General features: G+C 36.1%; 2 protein-coding genes across 5 annotated transcripts in view; one reads left to right on the top strand and one right to left on the bottom strand.

The window, feature by feature from the left end:
- Positions 1-306: 306 nt before the first annotated feature.
- On the bottom strand, positions 307-21,624 carry LOC106663126 (MAP kinase-interacting serine/threonine-protein kinase 2). Of its 2 annotated transcripts, XM_014387716.2 has the most exons (7): positions 21,554-21,624; positions 19,485-19,535; positions 17,943-18,015; positions 2,498-2,918; positions 2,136-2,342; positions 1,768-2,056; positions 307-701 (listed from the first exon to the last, which is right to left on the bottom strand). In XM_014387716.2, exons 2-7 carry the CDS (start codon positions 19,485-19,487, stop codon positions 390-392), a joined length of 1,305 nt encoding a protein of 434 aa, XP_014243202.1. In that variant the 5' UTR covers positions 19,488-19,535; positions 21,554-21,624; the 3' UTR covers positions 307-389. The 2 variants fall into 2 exon arrangements, with proteins under 2 accessions (XP_014243202.1, XP_014243203.1); XM_014387717.2 differs by lacking the exons at positions 17,943-18,015; positions 19,485-19,535; positions 21,554-21,624 and adding an exon at positions 6,204-6,633.
- The window catches only part of LOC106663127 (PDF receptor), a 46,260-nt gene continuing 29,941 nt past the window's right edge, over positions 10,956-27,274 (top strand). For 2 of the 3 annotated variants that reach the window (XM_014387718.2, XM_024226848.1), the window contains exon 1: positions 10,956-11,326. In XM_014387718.2, the coding sequence (XP_014243204.2) occupies positions 11,279-11,326 (48 nt within the window). In that variant the 5' untranslated portion in view covers positions 10,956-11,278. Of the gene's footprint in view, positions 11,327-26,921; positions 27,243-27,274 lie in introns of all 3 variants that reach the window. The other variant, XM_024226849.1, reaches the window with a different exon arrangement.

Genomic DNA, 27,274 nt, shown 5'->3' with positions numbered 1-27,274 from the left:
TTTCTTTCAATTTTATTGATACACCTGGTTTTCGTTTTTAAAAAACAAAACAGAAAAAAAAATTAAAATAGTGGCTACAAGTAATAATTCTTAAGAACTATTACATATAACAAGCCCCCAAGGAAGACTGAACCAATGAAAAATAAAATATAAAATAAAAAAATAAAGACAACTTTATGAGAATTTTTTTTTTTTTTTTTTTGGAAGGTAACATCAATATATTTTTCTCTTCTTTCCACTACGCTCACCTTCGGATTTTTCTTTTCTTATTTACAGGTCTTGTTTTTATTTAAAAAAGAAAAAAAAGAAAAAAAAAAAGAATAATATATTATATAAAAGGCAAATGAAAAAATGAAACATACAAAGAAATCTCGAGCTCTCTACAGGGACTAGACTGTCTGCGTTTGTCGACGCGAGAGGAGCGCCGAGGCCTGGACCGGGCTGAGCTGGTTGTCAGCCGTCCCCACCGGTGCTGCCGCCTGGCATATCGACAGCTGCTGAACGACGACGCGGTTGAGGCACATGGCAGACTCGGCCAGCGACGACAGCTCTTTCGCCGAGCTGTTACGGTTTATTATGCGAGGTGTCTCAAGGGCGTTGCTGCCCTCGGCGGACAGGCCGGCCACCCAGGGGTGTTCCAGCACCTCCTCCGCTGTCAGTCTTCTTTCTGGGTCTTTTATCAGCAGCCGTGACACCAAATCCTAAAAGAAAAAGGTAAGCAAAAATTCAAATTAAAAATTATGAACTTGTCCCTCCCCCAACATTTCACCAAAGTTGATGAGAATGCATCATATTCGGATAACAGGTCCCTTGAAATATGGCGAGTTTGAATTAGGCGTTCATCCATATGTTAGCAATATTACTCAATTTTGTGAGGGTGAAAAAAAAATTGGTGAATGATTTTCTAAACATTTCACCACAGATGGCACCCACTGCTTGAGTTTTTGTATTATTGGTCAGTGGGGGGGTCCATTAAAATGAACATGACAATGGGCAACTTTCAAGATTTTCTTAACACTTCCACAATATTGGCAACATTGCTCGATTTTTAATGTTGGTGAGGGAGATTCTTAAATGATGACAATTTTGTGAATTTCAAGATGATTCCAGTTTTCTTAATACTTCACAAAAGTTGGCAATATTGATTTGTTGGTGGGGGAGACCCTTAAAATAAACATGATATTTTGGCGAGTTGCTGATTATTTTTTAACATTTCACCAAAGTTGTCAACATTGATTGATATGCTGGTGGGGGAACCCTTAAATGAACATGACAATTTGGATTAATTTCAAGATAATAAGTTTTCTTGAAACATGATTTTTCTTAATGGTTTACCAAAGTTGGCAACATTGATTGATTTTTCATGGTTTTATTAACACTTCACCAAAGTTAGCAACATTGAGTGATTTGTTCATGAGGGAGATTCTTAAAAGATGACAATTCGAGAGTTTTCAGATGTATTCTTAAAACCACCAAAGTTGGCAACATGGATTTATTTTTTAGTGTAATTGAGGGGAGACCCTTAAAATAAATATCACAATTTGGTGAATTTCAAAATGTTTTGTTAACACACCACTGACTTGTTATCTGATAAAAGGGACTGTTTGTAAAACATGGCAAATATGTTTACTTTGAAGAAACAAAAATTTAAAATGGAAATAATTAGTGAGTGTTATCTAACATTTATTTTTTAATTATAATTTGACATCTTGCTAAGTTTATAAATATTGGGTCAATTATTATTGTAATAACTGTTTTCCACCTCACCTTGGCTTGCTCACTCACACCATCCCAACCCTCGCGGTCGAATACGATCCTCCCTTCAAGTATGTTGTCGAAGAGCGCCACTCGGCAGTCGATGCAGTCTGCGCAGCAGTTGTCGCCCTTGCAGAATCCCCAGAACGGCTGGTAGCCACAGAGGAGTATGTACAGGATGACACCGAGCGACCAAAGGTCGCACTGTTTGTCGTATGACGCTTCAGCATGCGAAGATGCTAGGAACGTCTCTACAACTTCAGGCGCCATGAATTCTGCTGATCCGACTGGTGAATGCAGTCTGAATAAAATAAACATATGTAGTATTAAGATTTGTCATTTTATTAAGATTAAAAAAAAAAAGTTTTATGAATTTTTACCTTGGGTTCGACATGGGCCCGGTGCTTGAAAATCGGATGCCTGAGCCCAAGTCCAAATCACAGAGTTTTACCGGGCTGAGGCTCTCAGTCGAGACGCAAAGGATGTTTTCAGGCTTCAGATCCCTGTGAGCGATGCCCTTGGAGTGGAGGAATTTCAGGGCAGTCGCCAGGTCACGTATTATCTCAGCAGCCTCCCTCTCAGTGAACCTAAAGACAGAGAGAAACACATCAGTTAAAAAAAAAAAAAAGGAGAGAGAGAGAGAGAGAGAGAGAGAGAGAGAGAGANGAGAGTGAGAGAGAGAGGAGGGAGGGAGAGGGGAGGGGGGATGGAGGGAGAGAGAGAGAGATTATGAATTACTCACTTGTCTTTCTCTTGGATACGGGAAAGAAGTTCACCACCAACAATCTTCTCGAATACGAGGTAGTAGTGTGTATCATCTTCGAACATCTCGAGCAGCTGGATGATGTTGGGGTGGCCATGGCAGTGATGGAAAGTCTCAACCTCGCGGAACACCCTCGCCCTCGGGTGGCCTGGTATCTTGTCAATCACCTTCACAGCGAACTCCATGTCGGTGAGAATGTTGACGCATGTCACTACAGATGCGTATGCGCCCCTCCCCAACACCTCGTCCGTCAGTCTGTAAAGGTCTTGGAAGCATGACGTAACAAAACTGGCCGTCGTCTTCTTCCTCCTCCGGGTCTTCTTCGCTGCCTCCTTCACGGCCTCACGCTCTATCGCGGCATCATTTGTCTTGTCACGAAGAACACCGGAGTCTGCCTCTTCTGGAAAAAAAAAGAACAATTACCATTAAAAAAATATATATTAAAAAACATTTATCTATTTAACAAGGTTTTTAAGATTTGTTTCAAATAAAATATAATTGGATTTGCCCAGTGGGGGGGTGCAGTGACTCACCCAGCGAAAAGTTGCTGATGCAACCAAGCTGCCAGCTGTAATTTTATTACAGCCTGAAAATTATTAATGTAACAAAAATATTGCAGTACTTTTCTTATCTCAATCCATTTAATTTGTGCCTCTTGGATAAGCCAGAGGTAGAAGACTAAAAGCAGTAAAATAAAATGAGGTAATTGTGTTAATTATTTGGATATCATGAGATGCCGTTTGATGTGACATAGGTTTCAAAAAAACATTTTTTTTTATCGTGCCAACATTCACATCAGATCACATCTAACGAAACCAAGTAATCATAGTCTAACGGTCACTAATCACCACACATTTCTGCAATAATAATATTTCATTTGGTTGACTGTTTTCATTTGTATACTGAACAAGGCCCCTAAGGTCATTGCTTACTTTGGAGGAAAGGACTAAAATAAACATGACAATTTGGCAAGTTTTATGTTTTCTGAACACTTCACCAAAATTAGTAACATTGCTTACTTTGGAGAAAAGAATCCTCAAAATGAACTTGACAGTTAAGCAAGTTTCTAGATGTTCCTTAAACCAACAAAGTTGGCAACATTGAGTGATTTGTAATTGCAGGTAATTGTTTGAAAAAACAGTTTACTTTGGAAAAAAAGACCCTTAAAAAGATAAAGTTGGTTGGGGGGAGACCTTAAAATGAACACAATTTGGTTAGTTTCATGTTTTCTTGACACTTCACCAAAAGTTGGAAGCATTGATTGATTTTTCGTATTATTGGTGGGCGGGGTGAGACCCTTAAAATAAAAAACATGACAATTTGGAGAGTTAACACTTCACCAAAAATTGCCAATGGTGCATGATTTATAATAAAAAGGACCTTTTTTTAAACATATGGCAACACTGTTTACATTGGAAAAAGGCCTTTAAAAAGATAAGTTGGTGGGAGACCCTTAAATGAACATAAATTTGGTGTTTCACATTTTCTTAACACTTCACCAAAAAATTATTATTTTCATCTATGGTTTTTGGTTGGGATGAAAAAATGTAAAAAACCTTAGACGAAAAGAATAATTTATTGGAATAATTAATATGGTCAATTATGACCACTTAACAAATATGGGTTTCATCAAAATATCGCTTGATTTTTGATAAAAGGGCCTTTTATTTAGTAACACTGTTTACTTTGAATACAAAAGACTCGTAAAATTATAAATTTGGTAGGGGGGACCCTTAAAATAAACATGACAATTTGGCGAGTTTCATGTTTTCTTAACACCACACCAACGTTGGCAACAATAATTTATTTTTTATTATCAATGGGATTGGTTACAAACCATTTTGTTTAAGAGCTGATCGTTTTTGTTGTTGATGGGATCGTGTATTTGTTTTGGTGACCTTTCTAACCCTTTATTCTCGCGATTATTGTTTTTGTACATGTGATCATACGAGTTTTTTTGACTGTATGTTGTTTTAACGGAGAATCTAATAAACAAAAAATAAAAATTATAGCACGCCACGAACGCTTAACATACGTGTCGGATAAGGAACGTTCTAGACCCGAGGTGTGAGTGTGTCATCACCAGCTGGGCGAGTCCGACCGTTGATATTTGTCCGTTGAACGTTCTAGACCGTTAATTATTTATATTTATTTGACTGATGATGCAATGCGCGTCAGAATTGAGACGAGTCTGAAAACCAAGATTATGATGCAATTTTAGTTACAATTGTACTGTTGGCAGGATCTTGGTCTTGCAAAGTCGTTAGTAAAGAAAATAACGTCAATTTGTGCGTTTTGGTTGACAAGCCTGACTTAAAAACGGATTTAAGGGCAAGAATTTAATATCTTAGTCAAAACTAGTATTACTTTAATACCTAAAAGACAAATAGATTGCTATTATGAGAAAGATACAGTAATGTCGAAAGAATTTATTTTCTTCGTCAAAACTATTATTATTAATTAATGCCTAAAAGATAAACACTGATTTTTAAGTAAAAATACAATAGACGGGGCCTCGAAAGACATTAGGGAAGAACATTTTTGTTAAAATTAAAATTAATTTGTGCGTTTTGGTTGGTAGGCCTGATTAAATAATCAGATTTTTCTTGTATTGATATGATTAGATAATATAATAATATCTTAAAAGGAAAATGTTCTCATGATTTTAGAAAAAATTCAATATACAGGGTGGTGTCTCGCAAGTCAACCACAAAATATCGTCAAATTTTGTGTTTTGGTTGGCAAGCTTGGTTTTGGAACAAATTTAACAGCAACAATTTTTATTTTCGTGAAGACAAATTTATATATTCTAAAAAGGAAATATTACACTGTTTTTGTAAGAAAAAATGAATTATACAGGGTGTATTAAGTTATTATTCGGCAAGAAAATAACTTGTATTTTGAGTATTGGTGGGCAAAGCTGGTTGTAAAATCGCATTTAACTGCAAGAATGTTTTTTCGTATAAACTAATTTATATATTCTAAACGGAAATATTATACAGTTTTTGTAACAAAAAATGAAATATACAGGGTGTATTTAGTTATTTTCGGCAAGAAAATAACTTCTATCGGTTGACAAACCTGGTTTTAAAAACGAATTTAACTGCAAGAATGTTTTTTCCGTAAAAAAAAAATTATATATGCTAAATAGAAAATAAACTTTATAATAAGAAAAATTAAATATATAGGATGTATTTGGTTATTCGGCAAGAAAAATAACGGATTTTGTGTATTGGTTAGCAAATCTGGTTTTATAAACAAATGTAACTACAAGAATATTTTTTACAAATAAATGTTATCTTAAAATTGAAATACTATACAGTTTTTGTACGCAAAATGCCATGTGCATGTTCTCGCAAGGGATTAGGTAAGAAAATAACATCAATTATTTGTGTTTTGGTCGGCAGGCCAGATTAAAAAGAATTTAAGTGGAAATTGAGTTTTTCAAAATAACCTATTATATATAAATAACACGTTTAATGTTAAATGAAAGTATGTGTATGTGTTTAATTATAAACAGGGTTTCGCAAAAAATATTTCGGTACGACAATTTTGCGTTTTGGTTGGTTAGCCTGATTTTTAAAAAGCAGAACCAGATTAGTTTAAAAAAAAGACCTTGTCAATGTTTTTAACTAAAACAGTGTTGCCAACTGCATTTTTTAAGTTGTAATTTTTTTTTACTTACGGCCAGAAATGGGCTCTTCGCCGTGCAACTCTTCCAAAATCCTCTCAACCATCTTTACGTCGAAATGTTTATTAATAAAAAAATATATTTTTTATTGTCTCCTCGTCGTATAGAACGAACAAATATTACTATACAAATCAAGTAGGAACTTTGACGCGACACGAGCCACGAGAAAATACACACTAGAATATCACAGATTTTCGGGGTAAAATCTCCCGGATTTGTACTTAAAAAATGGGCCGGTCGTGTTTAACTGGAGAACGATTATAAAAAGGAAAAACAAAAACAAACAAAAAAGGGGGCCGGTATATGGCTGGGTGGTGTTAGGGGAAAAAACGCCCTAGAACGGCATATCGGCCGGTTTGAAAGGACTGGTTGCAGCAGCCGAGTGGAACGCCGTTGTGTCTCCGACTGACCCGAGGGGTGGGGCAGACCTTGTTAAATAGGTTCCCGATCGGTGGGCCAACTACGCAGATACGAACGGCCGTCACGCCACACGCCCCCCCCATAACTAGAGTCGACGAGTCGGCCCCTTACTGCGCATTTGCTCGGCCAACGCCGGCCGGCCGGCTTTCCGGCAGTATTACGGACAAACACAACTAAGACTAAACGAGAGAAAACGTGCGCCGGTACCGGCATGCCAACCCTACAAAATTAAAAAAAAAAATCACCACGGCTGTCAACAATTTTATTTCACGCCTTTCATTTAATTTGATAAATTAACAGCGTTGCCAACTGATTACAACAATTTTATTTTATTTATTCCAGTTAATATTATGAGTTAACAGCGATGCCACTAAATATCAATAATTTGATTTTGTGTATTCCATTTAATTTGGCGTGTTAACAGTGTTGCTCATAAACCAACAATTTGATTTTGTTTATTCCATTTAATTTGTTCAATTCACAGTGTTGCCATAAACCAACAATTTTCTTTTATGTATTCCAGTTAATTTGATGAGTTAACAGTGTTGCCATCATAAACCAACAATTTGATTTTATGTATTTTATTTAACCTGATGAGTGAACATTATGTTTACCAATAGTTATCAACCATTCGATTTTGTGTATTCCATTTAATTTGTTCAATTAACAGTGTTGTCACCATAAACCAACAATTTTATTTTATATATTGCGTTTATATAATTTGATGTTAACTATGTTGCGACATCGATTGTGCTATGTTGCTGAACTATGTTGTTCGATTTTGCTTGTTTTATTTATTTTTGCTTCCAGTTGTTTCCGTTTAATTGGATGAGTTAATATTGTTGCCACCATAAACCAACCACTTAATTTTATGTATTCCATTTAATCTGATGAGTGAACAGTGTACCCAATAGAGCTCAACCTTTTGATTTTGTGTATTCCATTTAATCTATCACATCTCATTTGGTGAGTTAACCAGTGTTGTCAACATAAGCCAACAATTTTATTTTTGTTTCCATTTAATTTGATGAGTAAATGAACAATGCTAACATCATAAATAAACCATTTGTTGATTTTATTTACTCCATTTCATTTGGCTGAGCTAACAGCCATAGGCCAAAACAGTGTTGCTAACAGAGAGACCAATCATGTTATTTCATAGAATAATATGGTTGCCAACTGTTTCCTATTTATAGGTTAACAATGTGGCCAGTAGAGAACATCCATTTTATTTCTTTGAGTAATAATGTATCAACAGAGATCAGCCACATTATTTGATATGCTAACAGTGTCGCCAGTAGAGATCAAACATTTTATTACATAGGGTAACAGTGTTACCAACTGGGACTAATTTTTATTTTTTTTATTTTACTGTTTAACAGTGTTGTCGACAGAGACCAGCCGTATTATTTCATTCTAACAGTGTGGCCCGTAGAGGCAAAACAATTTTATTTTATGCTTTCCATTTCATTTGATGAGTTAAAATGTGGTCAAAAGTGACAAACTATTTTGTTTTATGTTTTCCATTATATTTCAGTGTTGCCAACAGTCTTGAATATATCGTTACAAATAATTTTATTCCATTAAATGCGACGAACTGTCCCAACGAAGAGGAAATTTTAATTTTAATTGAAGTTCTATTTAATTTGAGGTCAAAATATAGAGAATATGCCGACCGATAGAACCAATTTTAGTTGTCGACACGAGCAGTTTTTTCCCTATATCACTACCATCAAAATAATGTAGAATCTTTTGATTGTGTGAAAAAATACACAATTTTGAAACCTAATTTGAACACATGCATTACTAGATTTCGTTGGCGACAAAAGTACATTTCGTCGGTAGTCCTGTCATGTCATCCTGGGAATTTCATTTGAGTACGTACGATTAAAATAGACCGTAAAAAACGAGCAGGCTCGTTAGTAACAACACAAAAATAGCGAGTTCAACACTTCGAAACGAGGAACGGACGTGTCATCGGCTTTTACTTTGTATTGCAAAAGAATAAAAAAATATAAAAAAATCATTCGGGATCACATAATTCTCCCCTTCCCACGCCTTAGTAGGATCCTTCTATAAAGAACGCAGTTCGTTTTAGTGTTATGCAGCCGACAACTGAAGGGGGGGGGGGCTATAGAAGGAAAAAAGGCGATGTTGCCAGCAGCAGACGGCTCCGGTCAAGGGCGATGTTCCCAGCGTTAACTTTCTTCACGGTTGACACACTGAAATCCGCGGTTTTATATTTTTTATTTATTTATTTAATTGTGAACCCGTCAAAAAAAAGGAAAAAAAGAAACAGACAAGCCTTTTTATGCAAGCTTCGACCTATAAGACATCTGATAAACAATACACTTTTCTGCTTATTTTTGCCAATAATTATTTGAATTGATGATTTGACTATGTAATCTAAGATTCAGGTTTAAATTTAAAAAGGAAAAATGCGGTAATCCGTTTAAGTTGGCGGCAGTGCGAAACCAGACGATTTTGAAATTACGGAGGGGGCGCAGGGCATAAATACAGATTTACATAAATGATACTTCTGCTGATAGATTTGTTGGTTACAACGATCCGGATTTCGACCATTAAACCATCATCAAGTTGAAGGAAATACACGTCTCTCAAACATGTAATTTAGGGATTAATTTGTGTGTCAAATATGATTTAGGTACATGTTTAAAATAGGAGGTAAATAAAAATCCATTATATTATTTTGCATTTATCTCCAAGTTTAATTTTATGTTTTTTTAATTGTAAATTTCTCAAACCAATCTAGTTCCCTCCCTTTGTTGAAACTGTGTAACAATGTTGTATTTAAATTTAAATTAAAATTGTGTTTTGTTTCATATAGACGGTGTTAAGAGTTAGACGGTTATTCAGTTAAAAAAGGTTCGATTTAGGCAAGTGTTGTTCTTTAACTCTAGTTTTAATTTCTCTGTCGCTTTGTCCTATATGTTTAATATCGCAATCATTACAATTAAGTTTGTAAATCCAGATTTGTCAACCTTGTCTTTAGGTTCAGGTCTTTTTAAGAATTTTCCCTACTTTTTCTGATAGTTCACCAATGTCTGGCAAGCAACGAAAACAATGATTCATGGTGGGGTGGCCGAGTCCGATTGTTTCTTTAATTTTTTTTTTTTTTAATTCGTTTTACTAGCAACCTATCGATAAATATTTCTTGATAGCCATTGTTTTTAACCAAAGTTTTAATTGTTTGTAATCCTTTTTTAATAATTATCAGGTGTTAATGGGATTTTCAAAATAGCTCGAGCCAAATGAATCCAGCAGCTTTTTGGATCTATGGGTGAAAAGAATCTGCTGGTATTATGGCGTCTGCAGTTGAGTTTTCTATGTACGTCTATTTCAATTAGGTTATTTATTAAGGACAGTTTTATGTCTAAAAAGTTTAAACAACCACCTTTATTTATTTCCAATGTATAATTTATACAGGAGTAAAAAATTGGTGGAATTCTTTTTAGATTCTCTAGTGTTCCCGACCATATGAATAAGCTTTTTTTTTTTTCAAAGTTAACTATGAATATTTCGGCATAATGTGGGGATAATGGAGGCCTTTCATTTCGTAAAATTTGTAATTAAATTTAGAATAATTAATTAGTACGCATAAGAGGTCTATTTGTTTTTACTTTTTGCTGGCTAACTGCTAAGGCCATATATTTTCCATATCGCGTTCTTTTTCTTATTGCTTATATTGGTGCTGTCATTTTATACTCTTCCACTCTTCCATACGCGGCTTATGTTCCTAAATCAATGTTACATGACTACATTTAGCCACTATATTATTTACAATACAGCCGGGAAGACGGCATGGTGTTTATAACCTCAACGTCTTACCATCCTTCACGCAAAGAAATACATTCGTACAGAGTAGAACCCTTCGAGCCTCATGTACAAATAAAAGTCGTGTAGTCGCCGTAGATTTAATATTACTCGGCGACTTGCCCGCGCTCATTAACATATTAACTAGCCGCCACAGGCCAGTCAATATACATTTGCGCTATAAATACATTCACACATAGGGTTAGTCACCAGGGTTTTTGTATTGGTCCAGTGCCCTTTCATACTACAAATATTAACCTAGATTCTCCGACTAGTCTGTGAGGTACTCGATATTCCGTCTCAGACTCGCCCACGCATACACACTCAACCATTTTCGCCAATAAATACAGCCACATCCCAATGAAATCCACGTAGGAAGGGGTTCTTATACAAACATAGACTTGTATTGACTTCAGGTGTTATAATTCACGTTTTTGACGTTCAAAATTGAGCGGCATTAAAAACCATCTCAAAGGATCGCGTTGTGTTTGTAAATCCTTCAACCTGATGAGCATGAGAAACAACAAATTTATCAGTACGACCGTCATTTACAAAAAGTGTATCTACATAATCATCCCGCCTTTATCATTTCAACAATATAAGCAGTTTTTTTTTTTTTTTTTTTTTTAATGTTCCCTTATCTTTCTTCCCCTCTCCGCTTTGATGTCGAAAACGAAAACCGGAGTTATTTTTAGAACCCCGGGAACCTCGTCCGATAGGTGTTTCGGTCGCGACGGTGTCAAGCAACATGAGAGAAATTGTAATTTTTTTTAAATTCAAGCCTTCATGAGAAAAGGCATGAAGGTTGCAGAGCGATGGACGACATGGACCAAAAATGTAAAAGTTATCGCGTTCCTCCAAGTGTAAGTATAAATTTTCCTACAGTTGGAGGGATAGGGGAACGTTCCAATAGTGGAAAACGATAAAAACTGAAGGGAGATTGTTACGTTCCAACTATTGCAACGGTTTGAAAATGTTCAAAAAGTTCTCGCGAGTTTCGAACGTTCCGATAGTTTCAAAGTGTGATTTATTATAAAATTGGAGAGCCATTGAAGGTTCCACAAGAGAAGGAAAAAATCACGTTATAACTGTTTGAAAAGCACTTCTCAAAGTGAAACATTCCAAACCTAGAACGTTCCAACCACTTCAAAGTGTGATTTGTTATAAAATTGGAGAGCGACGTAGGTTCCACAAGTGAAAAAATGTTATAACTGTTTGAAAAGCACTACTTCTCAAAAGTGAAACGTTCCAAAAGCTCCACACTTAGAACTAGTGCACAGGGTTAAACGTTCCAACAGTTCCTTGCTCTACACTGGGTGAATAATTTCAAAAGGTCTGTCTTCATTGCTATTTGGAACTTTTGAAACGATTGGAACATTTAAGCAGGTGCACAAATTCAGAAGACAGACCCACAGGTACGGCGGGGAGGTGGATGGAAAAAAAAGGTCTGTCTTCTGAATTCGTGCACCTGCTTAAATGTTCCAATCGTTTCAAAAGTTCCAAATAGCAAAATTGGACACAGTGTGAAACGTTCCAAAAGTTCCACCATCCAAATTCATTCACCGGGTGAAACGTTCCAACCGTTTCAAAGTTCCATAGTTGGAGTGAGAGCGAAACGTTCCAAGTGTCCCGAACATTCCCATATTTCCCATTCGGTTTTTTTCTTAAATCCTCTGGCGTTTTGTCTCGCCCGGGGGCCCGCACAACATCGTTATCGAATCGCTAATTTCCATTTCATTCGCAGTTAAAAAAAGAACCAAGGCCACCTCCCGTTGAAAAACGAAAATCCTCACGAGGTTTTTGTACAGGGCAATCAAATATTTACAAGATATGATTATGAGGTGATTTTTTTTTTTGGGGGGGGGATTGAACATTTCTTTCTTCCCTGACTTTTTACCTTTGGCCCCACAAAAAAGTTGAAAAACGTAAACTAACTACCTTCCTCCTCCGAATCGGCCGATAAAATTTGACCCAATTCCGTACCAAAAAATATCTACAAGGTATCACCTCTCGTGCAGCGTCCACCCCGTGGTAACCGAGATATCGTTCCATATGGAGAAAAAACAAACAGAAAAAACGTGTTGTATCTCCCGTACCACCTATCGTGACGTAAAAAATTCGAAAACCCACAAACAACACACAACTTGGGGGGGGGTACACAGAAAAAAACTTTCTGATAAATCTTTTTCGAGGACAAACCGGCAGACGATACGACACGATTTTCCATACAGAAAAAAAAGAAAAACAATTAATTTCTCCGGGCCCGATGCGCAGTTCGTTCTGACCGAGCCACGTTGACATTTCTTCGCCCTGCAGAACCTGAATCTGATGAAACACTAGTGACGCACGTATAATATTACATTTTCAAAAGACCTGTTAAAACAACCCATGTTGCTCAAGGGTGTAGAGCGGAAACGTTTCAAAAGTTCGAATTTTAAAATAAATGATGGAACATTCCAAAATTTTAAATGTTGAACGGGGATAAATAGTTCCAATAGTTACAAACACTTCCCTCAAAGGTTGGAGACGTGCAATATTTTATAGTACATCGTTCAACACGTTCTAATTTTCCCCCAAGTAAACAGTGCAAATTTTCAATATTTTCAACAGTTTTAACTTCCAATTTCATGAAAAGTTTCAAATTTCGCACTGGGTGTAACGTTTCAATAGTTACACTTTCCAAATTACATTAGGTACATTCCAACTGTTCCAAACATTCCACCATCAAACGCATACAACGGAGGAAATGTTCCAATTTTTTTAAAAGTTCCAATTAGCAAAGTCATTTTCCAGATTAAACATTTCAAGAGTTTAAAAAGTTCCAACTTTCAAAATTCATGCACAGCATGAAACGTCCTCAAAGTTTCATTTTCTAACACGTAAACCTGGTGAGATGTTATCACTTTTGTCCATTTCACAAAAAGGTTCCAACTTCGAAATTCGTAGACCGGCTGAAATGTTCCAACGGTTTCAGAAGTTCCCATCTCCGGGAAAAATGTTGCATCCTCGAAATTGTATATCGGGTGAAACATCTCAACCGTTTCACAAGTTCCATCTACAAAAATTCTTGGTCTGGGTGCTGGGTGAAACGTTCCAACTGTTTCAAAAGTTCGACGACATAAATGAAACCTTTCATTAATTTCAAAATTTACACCTTAAGGTGAATAAGTTCCAACCGTTTCAAAAATTCCAACTAGCAAAGTTGTACACCTGATTAAATGTTTCATAAATTCGACTAGTACTAAGGATTCGCTTCACAAAAGTTCCAACAAGCAAAATTGGACATTGGGTGAAGAGTTCCAACTGTGAAAAAGTTTCACCTTCCCAATCTGTGCACCGGGTGAACCGTTCCAACCGTTTCAAATTCTAATTTCGCTGTTAACTTTCCAAGAGTTCCACATAGCCAAGTTGTTTATCGGGTTAATGCTAAGTTATTAAGTTTGAAAAGTAGCACCTCAACCAAGTTGAATATCGTGGTGAAACGTTCCAATAGTTTCATAAGTTCAATTTTTTACAATTCGAAACGTACAATGGTCGGAGAGAGAATGAATCGTTCTAAATGTTCGGTTCAACCTTTAAACCGACAAAACGCCCAGTAATTTTTGTAAATGTTTAATTTTCAACATTGGAGTCAAAATGAACGATACGAGATCAGTGGCCAGGGGTTCAACAATTCCCAACGGGCAAAGACACCTTTCAGACGGGGGTGTAAGAGTATTGGAAGCGCCCCAAGATGGGCGATCCCGTCTCAGAAGGCCCGGCGTCCGTTTTAAAATTAAATTCAAACCCGGCGTGCGGCGGGCTGTTGAACCCGTCGAAGGATGGCGGATTTCGGCGAAGGTGGACCTTCAGGGAGGAAAATATATCTGTAAGTCAAATCCGTCCGGATTATTCCGCAAGGTCTCGGCCGGACGAAAGGGGAAAGCCGTGAACCCTTTGACGGGACGATTTGAACAGGATGGGATTCAATTTCGGGCCATAAAAGGTTGGATTCTCGTCTATACAGAGGTGGAGGTTGGTTAAAGGTCGGAAACGGATCGAAACTGGGAGGATGTTGACAACGGGCGGCGTGTTGGGGCAGGGAACGGAGAAAAGCACCACCGGGTACTGAAATAATTTCTGCCGGGGAATTGACATCGAGTGGGGAAAACGAAAAAACTCTGGAAATAGGCGGCCACGACCGATGCCAGCTTCCGAGCGCCCTGCCAGGAGAAAAGGCGGTCAAACTAGCTCTTTCCGTCGTCGGTCGACTTCCTTGGCCAAAGAGGAAAATGAAACTCGGTTCTAAATTAAAAACTTTTTCTGATTAAATCACTGAATGACGTCCCAGGGTCGAGAAACCGTTCGACTTCTGCGTGTAAATACAAAACAGGCAAACACACAAACAGTTCTTATCACCGCCGTCTCCAGTCGAAAGCCAAGGGATAATCACATCATTTCCTTTGCAAACTGGTGTTATCGCTCATCAAAGACAATTAGGATTAACAGATCTCTAACACAACAATGATAACTCAGTAATATGACCGTTTAATTAATTTTGAACAAATGCTAATGTTTTACTCAACATTTCATTGATAAGTCAGAAAAATTCAATACAAATTGAAACGTTCCAACCTTTGCAAAAGGTAACCTTCAAAACTATACTTCAGATAAAATGTTGCAACTTCAAAATTGAACACCGGGTGGAACATTCCAAACCTTTTACATCTAAATTCGTGAACTGGGTGAAATATTTCAAACGCCATGATCTTCCAAAGTTTTGCACTAAGTGAGACGTTCCAATGTTGCAGAAGTTACGCCTTCCAAAAATGTGCAGCGGGTGAACGTCCCAACCTATCCAAAAGTTCCACCTGCTGAATTCATACTTGGTGGTTTCATTTCTACCTTTCCAATAGTTCACCTCCAAAATCCGTATACCAGGTGAAACGTTCCAACTATTTCGCAGGTATTACTTTCCGAATATGCGTAAATCTTCAAAATTGTACACCGAGTGAAACGTTACGTAAAATTCCAATTAGCGAAGTTGTCTTTCGGATTAAACGTTTCAACAATTTCAAAATTTCTAACATCCAAACACACCCCAAATGTTCCACCTCGAAACTAGTGCACTTTCAACTTTTTAAAGTCCCACAACGCATAAATGATTCCGATTGTTCTAGAAGTTTCACCTTACAAAAATTTGCACCGGGTTAAAAGTTCAACTTCACAAAAATGAAACTGTCCAACTGTTTCAAAAGTTCAACTTCACAAAGATGAAACTGTCCAACTACTTCAAAAGTTCAACTTCACAAAGATAAAACGGTCCAACTGTTTCAAAAGTTCAACTTCACAAAGATGACGTTTCAACCTTTCCAAAAGTTCACCTTCAATCACTTCCCGAATGCGTGTACCAGGTAAAACGTACCAAAAGCTACATATTCAAAATTGTACACCGGGTGAAACGTTATAACTTAAAAAAAATAAAATCAACAAAGTTGTCCTCCCAGTTAAACGTTTCGACAATTTCAAAAGTTTTAAATTCCAAAAACTTCATATGCACCGGTTGAAACGGCCCCCAAAGTTCCATCTTGTAACTAGTACACGTTTCAACTTTTTAAAGTTCCACAACGCATAAATGAAACATTCCAATTGTTTCAAAAGTTTCACAAAAATATGCACCGAGTGAAACATCCCAATTTTCCATAGTTTCACCTTGAATCAACTACACCAAGCGTAATGTGTTCACAATGTTTCACATTCAAACTTATGCATTGGGTGAAACGTTCCAACTTAAAGTCAAGAGTCAGACTTCACAAAGATAATCGTTTTAACCAATCCAAATGTTCACTTTCGAAATTCGTATTCAGGGCAAAACGGCGCAAAAGTTACACATTCAAAGTTTCACACCTGTTGAAAGATACTACCTATAAAAAGTTAATATCTATAAATAAATTGGAACGTTTTGATAATGAAAACATCAAGGTCTATTTACGATAAATACACTAGAAGAAGGAAGAAAAAAACTTCCCCGCCCCACATATCGTCTATTTTTAATGCAAACACGGTTATTCGCGGGTGCCCGGAATAAAATCAAAAGAGATAAATAAAAGCGGTTCGTGGTTAGGAAAAATATAAACAAGTGCGAAGTTGTTGATTCGCGCCTCGGCCGAGGTCGTCCCGTTCTCCTATTTACCAGCCAGGCGGTTTATTTATAGACGAATTTATTCAAAGGGGGGGGGGGCTCGTCCTAATTCTCTAAATTTTCCAGTCAAATTTTTCAGTGGTCTAAAGTAAAAAAAATAGTCGGGGCAAATAGATGTTTGGTGATGGTGGTCCTTCAGGGGTCTTGTCTTGCTGGTAGAATTTGTTTTCCATCTTTTGGGGGGGGAGCCTGAAAGAAATCCATAGATTTTTCCACCTCGTGGCCCTTCTCATTAAACCGACCCGGAAGACGTCCCCGTTCACGAGTCGTCGACCCATTTGGCAAGCGGACACCTGGCGACGTGCAGGAGTGCGTCATCTCAAATCCCGGCCTGCTGCGAAACTGTACGAACCCACCGTCCGGGACCAGGAAGTGAAAACTGCTTTCCGGTTCGGAAGGAAGCCGGGACTGCCCCAACGTCCGGCGTAAGTTATTTTTAAAGACTCGGCGTCCTCTTATTAATAAATTCAGGAAGGCCTTGTCGAAAAACCTAAGGATCGAGCCTACGTGACTCCCGTCTCGGATGTTCTAGGGTTAAAACGGGCCTGGGGGCTCAAGACGGGACGGTCAGGTAGGCCTTCAGGTGATGTGTTGTGTGCAAGCCTTTCATAAAAGAGGTCGATGGGTGTTGAACCATTTGTCAAAGAAAAAACCCCACCTGCAACAAGGAATTTCAAACTGTTTGGAACTTATGTACAGCGATGAAATTAGAGAACGGTCCAACTTTTGAGAGACTCCCTCGAGAAAGCTTTCTTACAATTTCATTTTTGGCTAAAATCTACACATATGCAGCAGAAATTTTGAAACAGTAGGAACATTTCATCCGTTGTAAGAATTGGGAACTTCTGAAACGGTTTCCACTTCGCCTAGTGTTACGCAGAATGGTATGATGATCCAACAGTTTCAGAATATCGGTCAGATCCACAACTATTGATGACCTTACTGTTAGTTTTTATAACTTGGGCGGTCGATGGGTCAATTCGAAAAAACGAAGGATCGCCCCAAAAAGTACGACCGAATCGGAAATCACACGGTAAAAACGAAAAATTAAACGGTTTCAAACCTGAATGGGGCAAGGACACTCGGAGAATTACGTTGAAGAAAAAGAGAGAGAGGGGGAGGGCAAAAAGAAAAAAGAAAAAAAGGTAGGGAATTATTTTGGCCCAATAAGACCTTGAACTTCAACCGAATCACGACCGGAAATAATCTTCTTACAAAAAATCTTGTATTTTTAAACTTGGCTAAACGTTAGTCATGCATGGTTTTACTGATTTAAAAAAAATATATTTTTTTCTTACCTTTGTTGTCAACTTGAGCTAGCGATTCCTCGGTGTCATACTCCCCCACACCCTTCACGTACGTGTCGGGTTCCTAAGGGGGCAACAACAAAAAAAACACAACCGTAAACTTTCACAAAGTTACACAAAATAAAAGTGGAAAAAGAATGGAAGACAGTTGGCAACATTGTTTTGATTATTAGTAGAGCACACTTGCCAATTTAAATTGCTGTCGTGTAATTTATAATAACATTTTAATGTTGCTGTATACACTTTTGGCAACACTGACTATTTACAGTCGACTTGCCGACTTAAATTGTTTACTTTAATTTATCTTAAGATTTAGAGCAAACACGACATGATTTTAATAACAGCCACGCTGATTGATCAATTATAATAGGATTGCCGGCTTAAAATGTTATACTTTAATTTATCATACACTTTTAATGTTACTATCTAGATTTTTGGCAACACCGATGGATTAAATATAGCAGACGTGCCGACTTAAAATGTTACCCTGCAATTTTAACATACAATTTTAATGTTAGTATTAAGTTTTTGGCAATACTGATTGATTTATTATAGCAGACTTGCCGACTTAAATTGTTACACTCAATTAAGATATAATTAAGATTGATTTGATATAAAATAATAAACGTCGGTATTAAATTGTTACACTGTAATTTATCATAAAATTTTGATGGTACTATCTAGATTTTAGGCAACACTAATTGACTGATTATAGTAGACTTAAATTGTTATACTTTAATTTATCTTAAGATTTAGTGCGAACATGACACGATGTTAAGTAGTTGGCAACACTGATAGAGAATCTGTTTATTCCCTATACTTCCGCAAAACGATTATAATAATAGTTGGCAACACTGATGTACTGCATGTAACATTAATATTTTATTTAATACTTTTTACTTTTAATAATTTTAATTTCAATATCAATGATTTTAACACTAATTGAAGAAAGAAAAAAAAACTCGTTTTGCTACACGTCCAACCTTGTATTATAAAAATAAGTGGTTTATTTTTACGACAAATTGACAAGAGGGGTCATTCTATCGGTATAATAGCAATGATAACAGTCGTTACAAATGACACTTGGAGGGTACTCGAGAAGTGTCAAATAACTGTAAACACCCGAGATAAATTTGGATCTTTCCTTCCTTTAAGAGCTACGTGTATGCTTTTCCCCCTCTCTATTTTGTTTATTTTTGTGTACACAACATATTTACTAGCTTTATTATTATTACTACTATACTTTTTTTTTTACAAAGCGTTCAGATACGGTGCTCGAAATAAATTTCCAACCGTTCTAACAATTGTTATCGTGACCTTTTAGGGCTCGAACAATGTTATCTCGGACGGAATGGAAGACCCAAAATAAATAAATAAATAAAAAATAAAGCAAAGAAGAACATGTTGACTTCTTTTTTGTTCTCCCCCTCCCCTTAGTACTATATAAATAGAGATAAAATGTATCGTATGTTTGCTTGCGATTAAAAGCTAATCTTGAAAGTAATTACAAAATTAAAACAAATAGAAACTCACCATCGTGGATTGCAAATATCCTCCTTCAAGTCTTCAATAACACATTCAGGCCTGGAAGGAATAAAAAACAATTAGACATTTAATCAACTAGAGTAAATCCAATGTTGGCAACACTACACTCAGCGGTACCAACTTCGCAATCATGTAATGCTCGTGGGACGTTTAACACATTTATTAAATATGAATAATGCCAGTATCAGAAATGCACGATTGGATGGACACTTATGTCTTTCAACACAATATTGATATATTATTAAATTTGTCTTCTACGTTGATGTTTTTGGTATGTTAAGTATGATTAACGCCAGTACTAGAAGCAAAAAAATACATAAAATTAAAAGAACAGTTATAAGTTACTGGTTTCAGTTGGTAACACATAAAACATCATCCCAGACGACGAACAGTGTTGCAAACATAAGATTATTGTTATCATAATAAATTTAGTATGTAAATTTTTTTTGCATGTTAAGTAAGAATAACGATTGTACATATTAGAAAGAAATATTATCAGGTATTGTGTTAAGCTGGTAACACCGACAGAACCTGTTTAAAAAAAATTAGTTTCAGGTGGTGACATTGATAAGAGCGAATCTCTAACAACTGTGCACAATCTTACCAGCTTAAAATTATTGTTAATATATTTACGGTTTTAAGTAATAATAAACTCTTTCACACAAAACCAATATGACACCAGAAGAATAACACCACACTTTATGCCCTGAAGATGACCCGAAAAAAAGTCGAAAAATCGACAAAAAAATGAAAAAAAGGCGTTTTTCTAAATTGCTTCATTGTTGACCGTCCCTCATGACTTAAACAAATTGGTTATTTTTTGTTTAACCACTTTCCATAAAAACCCATTATTTATGACAAAAAACAAAACAAAAATCCTGTGACTACAGTACGATTTGTTTCAGTTGGTAACATTGATAGGACTTGATCCCTAACGACTTAACAGTTTTATCAACACAAAATTATTGTTATTAAATATTTCTACTCATTAGGGCCAGTACTTAATTACTACTTATCTGGGAAAACAAAACAAACGAATTGTGTAATGCCACACAAGACAAGTCATGACTACATGTTTCAGCTCATGCCACTGATAAGACTTGAATCTAAGAAGACTAAAATAAACTCATTAAATTTATTAATTATGATTTTATGAAGAAAAAATGGACAGTATAATTAAAAGCTTGTTTATGTAATACAATATTTGTATTTAATGTGTATTTCTTAGGGACATATGTTGAAGTTGAACAAATTTGTAAATATAAATTGTCAAATTGATGATAACACAACAGCGTGGATATGCACAGCTGATTGTTACAGTGTTGTCAATTTGAAGTTGTTTATTATTTTTCTTATAATAAAAGTTGATCTTTCAGGTAAATCGATAATAAATCGATAATAAATCGATATAAAACATGACATAAAAACATTTTATAATACATACAATAATACATATAATAATAATGATTCTTTGTGATAAAGACTTGTGTACTGTGTTTTATTAAGTGGATTGTGATTGTTGAAGGGGGTGGGTTTGACGCATTGGGCAATGTGATGTACACGCAACTTATTAAATTGTGTCATGTTAAATTGTTTGTATGTGTCAGATGGGGACACGGATAGTTAAAAAAAGGTCAAAAGGCCACAAAAAAAAGAAAAATTGTGTATTGATTTCGTAAGGGTGATATGACCTCGACGAAAAGTTTTTTATAATGGCTGTTCCATCATCGAAGGATGAGGAAGATCAGAGGAGGCCGAAACGACTTCAAACTTGTCGGGAAACGATATAAAATCGTTCAAGTCAAATGTCAGATGGGAAAATAAAAAGAAAACGGTAGAAAAAGAGGTGAAATTGAAATGGAAAAACACCCTTGTTTACATTCAAGGGTGTGGAGGGGTAAAGGGGTTCGGCCTTGAAACACTCGGCATCGAGCAATAATGCAACTCGACGACGACGACGAGCTTGACGGAGCGGACCGCAAAGGGCGGCCCTTCGACATTTCTCCTCGTCGAAAAGATTTCAAGTAAAATGGACGGAAAAACGATAATAAACAAACCTTGAACGATTCCCACCGGCTGACACGGACGGAGCCCCATCGCTAGCTGAAGTTGACCCCGACGGCCGGTTGGAAGCAGCACCGTACAAACTACAACCATCGATACAATAACACTCGATTATTGATCTTATCGATCTATTTTAAAAAGAAGTTTAATCTTTTTTATACTTTTTACATTTAACATTGATAAACAAAAACATTTTAAAAATAAAAAAACAAAACACAAAGTAAAATAGAGAACAAAATTTTAACATTTCATCGTTGAACAACAAATACTCGCCCCCTTCAGAATTTCAAAAATTTCTCTTCCTTTCCCGCCACTACGATCAAATTTCAAAACTTAAAATACGACAAAAAAGCTAATTTAAGTGAAAAAAACTTAAAAATTATTCTCTAATGCAGTTAAACATAAAAAAAAACTAAAAAAAACCTTTACAGCTACATTTTCTTGGTTCCTCGAGCCTAAGTTATCATAAAATATTAAACTATTTTGATTCACATAAAAATTCCTTCAATGAAAAAAAAGAAAAAAAGTGAAATTTAGAAAATAATGATCTGATGATGAAATAATAATCTTTACTGATATGAAATCAGGGGGTAGCAATGTTGCCCAATTCCTCAGCAAAGTTTATTATTTGATATTGTACAATGTTAGCAAATTACATAACTCAGTGACTTACTTGAGATGACAGCTATATTGCCAACTTACTCAGAATAGTTGTCTACCTGAGGTGGTAGCAATTTGCTAACTTTCTCCTCTCCATAGAGGTAATGATTTATTGAAAATAAGACACATTTACATGCTAAAAGAAGACAGGAGGATGCGTCTAGGATGGTTTTTCGGTTTAAATCTTTCTTGAACTGCTCGTCTAGCTTTGAAAACAGTCTTAAAATCAAGAAGATCTGTAAGTTTGTGCCTTGCTTGTGAAATTTGTCACTCCACGTGGCACAATTACGATTACTTAATTCGCCGGACAATCGTCGAACCCGACAAAATTGACCGGCTTTGAACAACCGGGCGTAAATTCAAAGACGAGGCAGTTTAATTAAATTACGTAAGACAAACCTGGGGGTTGAAATGAATAAAACAATAATGACAATAACGGAATAGAAAGGAAATCCGTTGTTATGCAACGTTCTACATTAGCCGGCCCGTAATTAGCCCTTTGACCCACCCCACCCCCACCTCATTTATTAACAACCCTTTTTTCCTGATTGTTTAAACAATTTGGAACGATTTTTTTTTAACCGTGTGACATTCGGGAAAAATTGCCAATGCAAAACAACAATTAGTTCAGGGCTATTTTTAATGTGCAAATATCCCTCCCGCAGCTTTATTTTTTAATTTTTTATTAGTGTCATTTCCTGGATTATAAAATATTTATTTTATAAATTGACCAACCGCCTATTCCATGCAGAAGAATTCAAAGGTTGGGTCTGATTTATTTTCAAAATCTGACAGATGGTTCTTTATTTTTACGAAGTGCTTAATTCTCGGTAAGCCGAGTAAAGTTATCCAAGTAAATTAGGCCTAAATGAACCTTTCATCTTCAAAAAGTACATCCATTCATTGCGATCGACATGAAATATTAACTTAATCTGACAGATGTTTCTTTATCCTTACAACGGGCTTAATGCTGGGTAAGCAGGATATCGGGGTTTTTATAATAGAAACAAGTTTTGCAACGTACTCGTATTCACAAATACCAATTTTCCACTTGGACTTAGTGTTCAGCTTTGTAACATTGATCATGGAGGAAACTGAAGTGTGTAAAAATTCGCTCTCCCCTACATTGTCTACAGGACGCACCCTCATAAGACATATCTTTTATGCATATGTACATGACCATATGTCATTAAAGAAACTTATTTTTTGGAAAGATTTTCCTTTATGTTTTTTATGTTCAGGGGTGCTTCGTTTGACGTTGTCCTTTAAGCTGGGTATTAGGCAGTAAGTTTATCTCATCGGATAAAATCCATCCTTGAGGTACAATAATTGCTGTAATAAAAATTAGTTGAGTCCAATTTTTGCTTACACATCCAAATTGGCAATTTACACAGCAAACGGCCATCAAAGGTCATACCCAAAACCCAGGAAAACACAATTTGACAATATCTTTGGCACCAGGGCAAAAGGAATTTTGGATAATGAACAAGTATGCTGACCGGGGAAGATCTACACGACTATATGCCCAGAACTTTATAAGCTATCCTAACTTATAGGTCTAGCTAGCTAGAACTACATCAAAATAAGTAATCATCCTTTAGAATAATATTGTATTCCAAGCAGAACGGACAAAACGCACGGAGCTTTAAGGATGGATTCAATAGTTTATCCTAGGAAAAGAAATTTTAACCTAATAAACTAGCTTAAATAAGAATATAAAACGAAAGAACCTTTCTTCATAAAATCATAATTACAATATATTCCATTGAAAACCGACTATTTTACACTTTTTTAAAAACTTTAATGGTAGGTTGAGAAGGATTTTTCCCACCTTGACCAAAGATTTTTCTGTTGGTACTCTTTCATAAATAATAATATATACATAAAGAAGCATTACTCATAATAAAAATATATATTTCATGCAAAACAGACTGTACGCACTTTTTGAACCTTTGAAGTAGATTTGGTTGTGTTTCTCATTTGTAAGCCGATAACCTTGCATAAATAACTTTCTTAGATTAAAGAAGCATTCATAAAAATATTATATTCCATATTGATATGACTTTAGGAATGAATTCAATAGGTTATCAAAGAGAAATCCTCTAACGCTGCTAACCTAGCGTAAATAACAATATAAAAATAAGGAAACATTTCTAAAACTTATGATCTCCTTCATAAAAATTAAACTGACTTATTTCTTTGAGAGCGCATCATTATTTTGATGGTTTATTTCTTCCAAGGTTTTCGCCTCGAACATCCTACTTCAAAAAAGGCGCGTTTACTATGTTTTCTTTGGAACTTATTATTATTTTAAAGGATGCTTCTTTATTTTGACGTATTTCTTAAAGCTTGGGTATAAGGCAATATAGTTTTCTTAAAGGACTATCCCACAAAATCCATCCTTGAGGTAAAATAAAATTAATTTAATCAAATTTTATGGAACACATCGTAATTTTGAGAAATGCTTCTTTATTGTCACATTGTTAGTTTGGGTGGGTTTGCTTCTTACTGCGTTAAAGGATTAAATCTATCTTCGGAGTTTCAAAACAGTACTTTTATTATTATATTCACGCAATACATTCTTTATTTTTACCTTGTTATTTTGGCTTGATTAGCAGCAGTAGAGGTTTTCTCCTGGGATAATCTACTGAATTTAACCTCTAAGTTTAAAAAGTGCGTTTACTCTGATTTACACGTGATTATTGTAATGAATACTTCTTTATACTTACGTTGTTATTTAAGTTAGATTAACTGCGTAAGAGGTTCTTCAATTCAGGAATTGAATTCAAAAAGTTTGGTATGTTTTCTATGGAACGTATTATTATTTTAAAGGATTCTTCTTTAGTTTGACGATTCCCTTAAAGCTGGGTAAGCTGAATTTCGAGCTTTTCCCATAAAAATCATCCTTAACTGTATGCTGTATTTATTAATACTGGGCGTTTTCCGCGTTATAATGAATGTTGGTATAGTCCGTTCTTTCGTTGTTGTTGTTGGTCGGTTTTTAAAATTCTTTGTCATTCTTCAGTTTGACCGGTCAGACGTCGAAATCCCGTTTCGGCCGTTTTTTACATAATTAATTAGATTCAGAATTATCCGGCGTGGAAGAGGATTTTTAATTTTTCGAAACAAAAAGCCCCTTTTCGCCATTTTAAAATGAAGTATGCAAAGTTTCATTTGGCAGTCGATTTTTTCAAGAAAAAATGGTCAATTAGGTCAATAAAAAGGGGAAAAAATTGAGTGAAATTCGTCCCTATTCAACATCCATCGTCTGTTAATATGCAATGAGTTTACGGTCCGATTATCATGTTGGAACAACAGCAAGCAGCAGGCCCATCCCCGCCACCGATCCTACCCCCAGCCGTATTATTCTTCACCAATTTGGAAAATTGTTTTTATCTTCAACCCCAGTGGGGGTCTTAAAAGGGTAGATTTTTCCTTTTTACCCAGTTTTTTTTCTTCATAAACACGGTCAGGATTTGGATAACGAAATCCGACGAGCACCCACTTAAGAAATTCAGGGATAACAAGGGGTTGTTACCATATATATTATAAAAATGTTTCCTCCCCCTCCCCCTTGCCACTCGAAAGGATCCGTCTAATTATAAATTTCCCCCCGTGAGTTTTCGACCGAGGAAGCACCTCCTGGGCCGGGCGGACCCTTAAAACTTCCCGGTCCACTTTTGACTTTTAAAGTTGTACCGCGCCCGAACCGGGGCTTATTGAGAGATTAAGTACCATCCCAAGACGAAGTGTATCGTATATCAAGCATCATTAGGTGATTAGTTTCAAAGTTTAAGTGTACAATTAAAAATGAAAATCCTCGAAGAAAAACTCATCGTTAAGGACTGAAGATAAAAATAAAAAGCCTCCTTTAGCCTAATAATATGCTCTATACAATCAGAATAAAAGTAATTTCAGTTAACAAACGCAGATCAGCCAATTTTGTCTGCTTTGTATTCATTTTATCCTTATTTAGTAGAATGCTTCCGTGAGAATGAAGATTCTTACTTTGTAATTTATGGGTAGCATGGTAAAAACTTGACTTCAGGGTGAACCTTCCAGGCCTATCCTAAAATTTAAGTTTCATTAAGGACATATTTCTCATAGAACCATGATTGTATGCAAAGAAGCCTTGAAGATAATACGACCTATAGACAATATTTGGGGGGGGGGGTTGGATTGGACAGTGGACATTTTACATACTTTAGTTTCCTCCGTGATCATTGGTACAACGCTTAATACTAAAGTCGATGTGGACATTTTCTATTTTAAGTATCAATACAGGTCAGTGCGTTATGTTAAACGTAAAATCTTTCTTACCCATCATCAAGTACGACGTGAAAATAAAGAAGCTTATGCCAAATTAAATTTCATACAGAGTAGAATGAACTACTTTTTGAAGATGAAATGTTCATTTAGGACAAATTTACTTGGATGAAATTTACACTCGGCTTACCGAGAATTAAGTACATATTGACTAAAGACAAAGAAGCATCTGTCAGATTAAGTAAATATTGCGTATAAGTCAGGCTTGGACGAACTTTTCGATGATGGATTAGGCACTCAGGTCAAATTAACATGATTAAATTGCACACACTGCTTATGTTGAATAAGTACCTCGTAAAAATAAAGAAGCATCGATCAGATTATGGTTAAGGCCACGTAAATAAATAACAATATTAACATAGGCTTATTTTTTAGTTTGGACTTGTGGAAGACAGCCCACCCCCGGGATAAAAGGGGGAATTTCTGGGAAGCAAGGCCGGTGGGGCGGCGCATCCCCTCTCGGCCGAGTTTGCCTCCTCCAGCATCTCTGCTAGCAACCAGTCAGTGGTCGGTGTCGACGCGAGCTGCCAGCAGACCGGCGACGAGGATCCCCGAGGAAAGGAGGTTACGTAATTTTTTTCCCCCTACCACCCAGGGGGGAGAGGGTGGGATAATTTCGACCGAAAGATTTTTTCCCATTCAGAGCGCGATTCGGCTAAAAAACAAATAAAAAAATAAACAAAAATCTATAAAAAGGTAAATTGAAAAAAAAAAAAAAAAAAAAAAAA

Source organism: Cimex lectularius, unplaced genomic scaffold (genome assembly GCF_000648675.2).
Source record: "Cimex lectularius strain Harlan isolate CLEC.00 unplaced genomic scaffold, Clec_2.1 scaffold14, whole genome shotgun sequence".
Taxonomy (NCBI): Eukaryota; Metazoa; Arthropoda; class Insecta; order Hemiptera; family Cimicidae; genus Cimex; species Cimex lectularius.
This window is presented reverse-complemented; position numbering and strand designations above follow the sequence as displayed.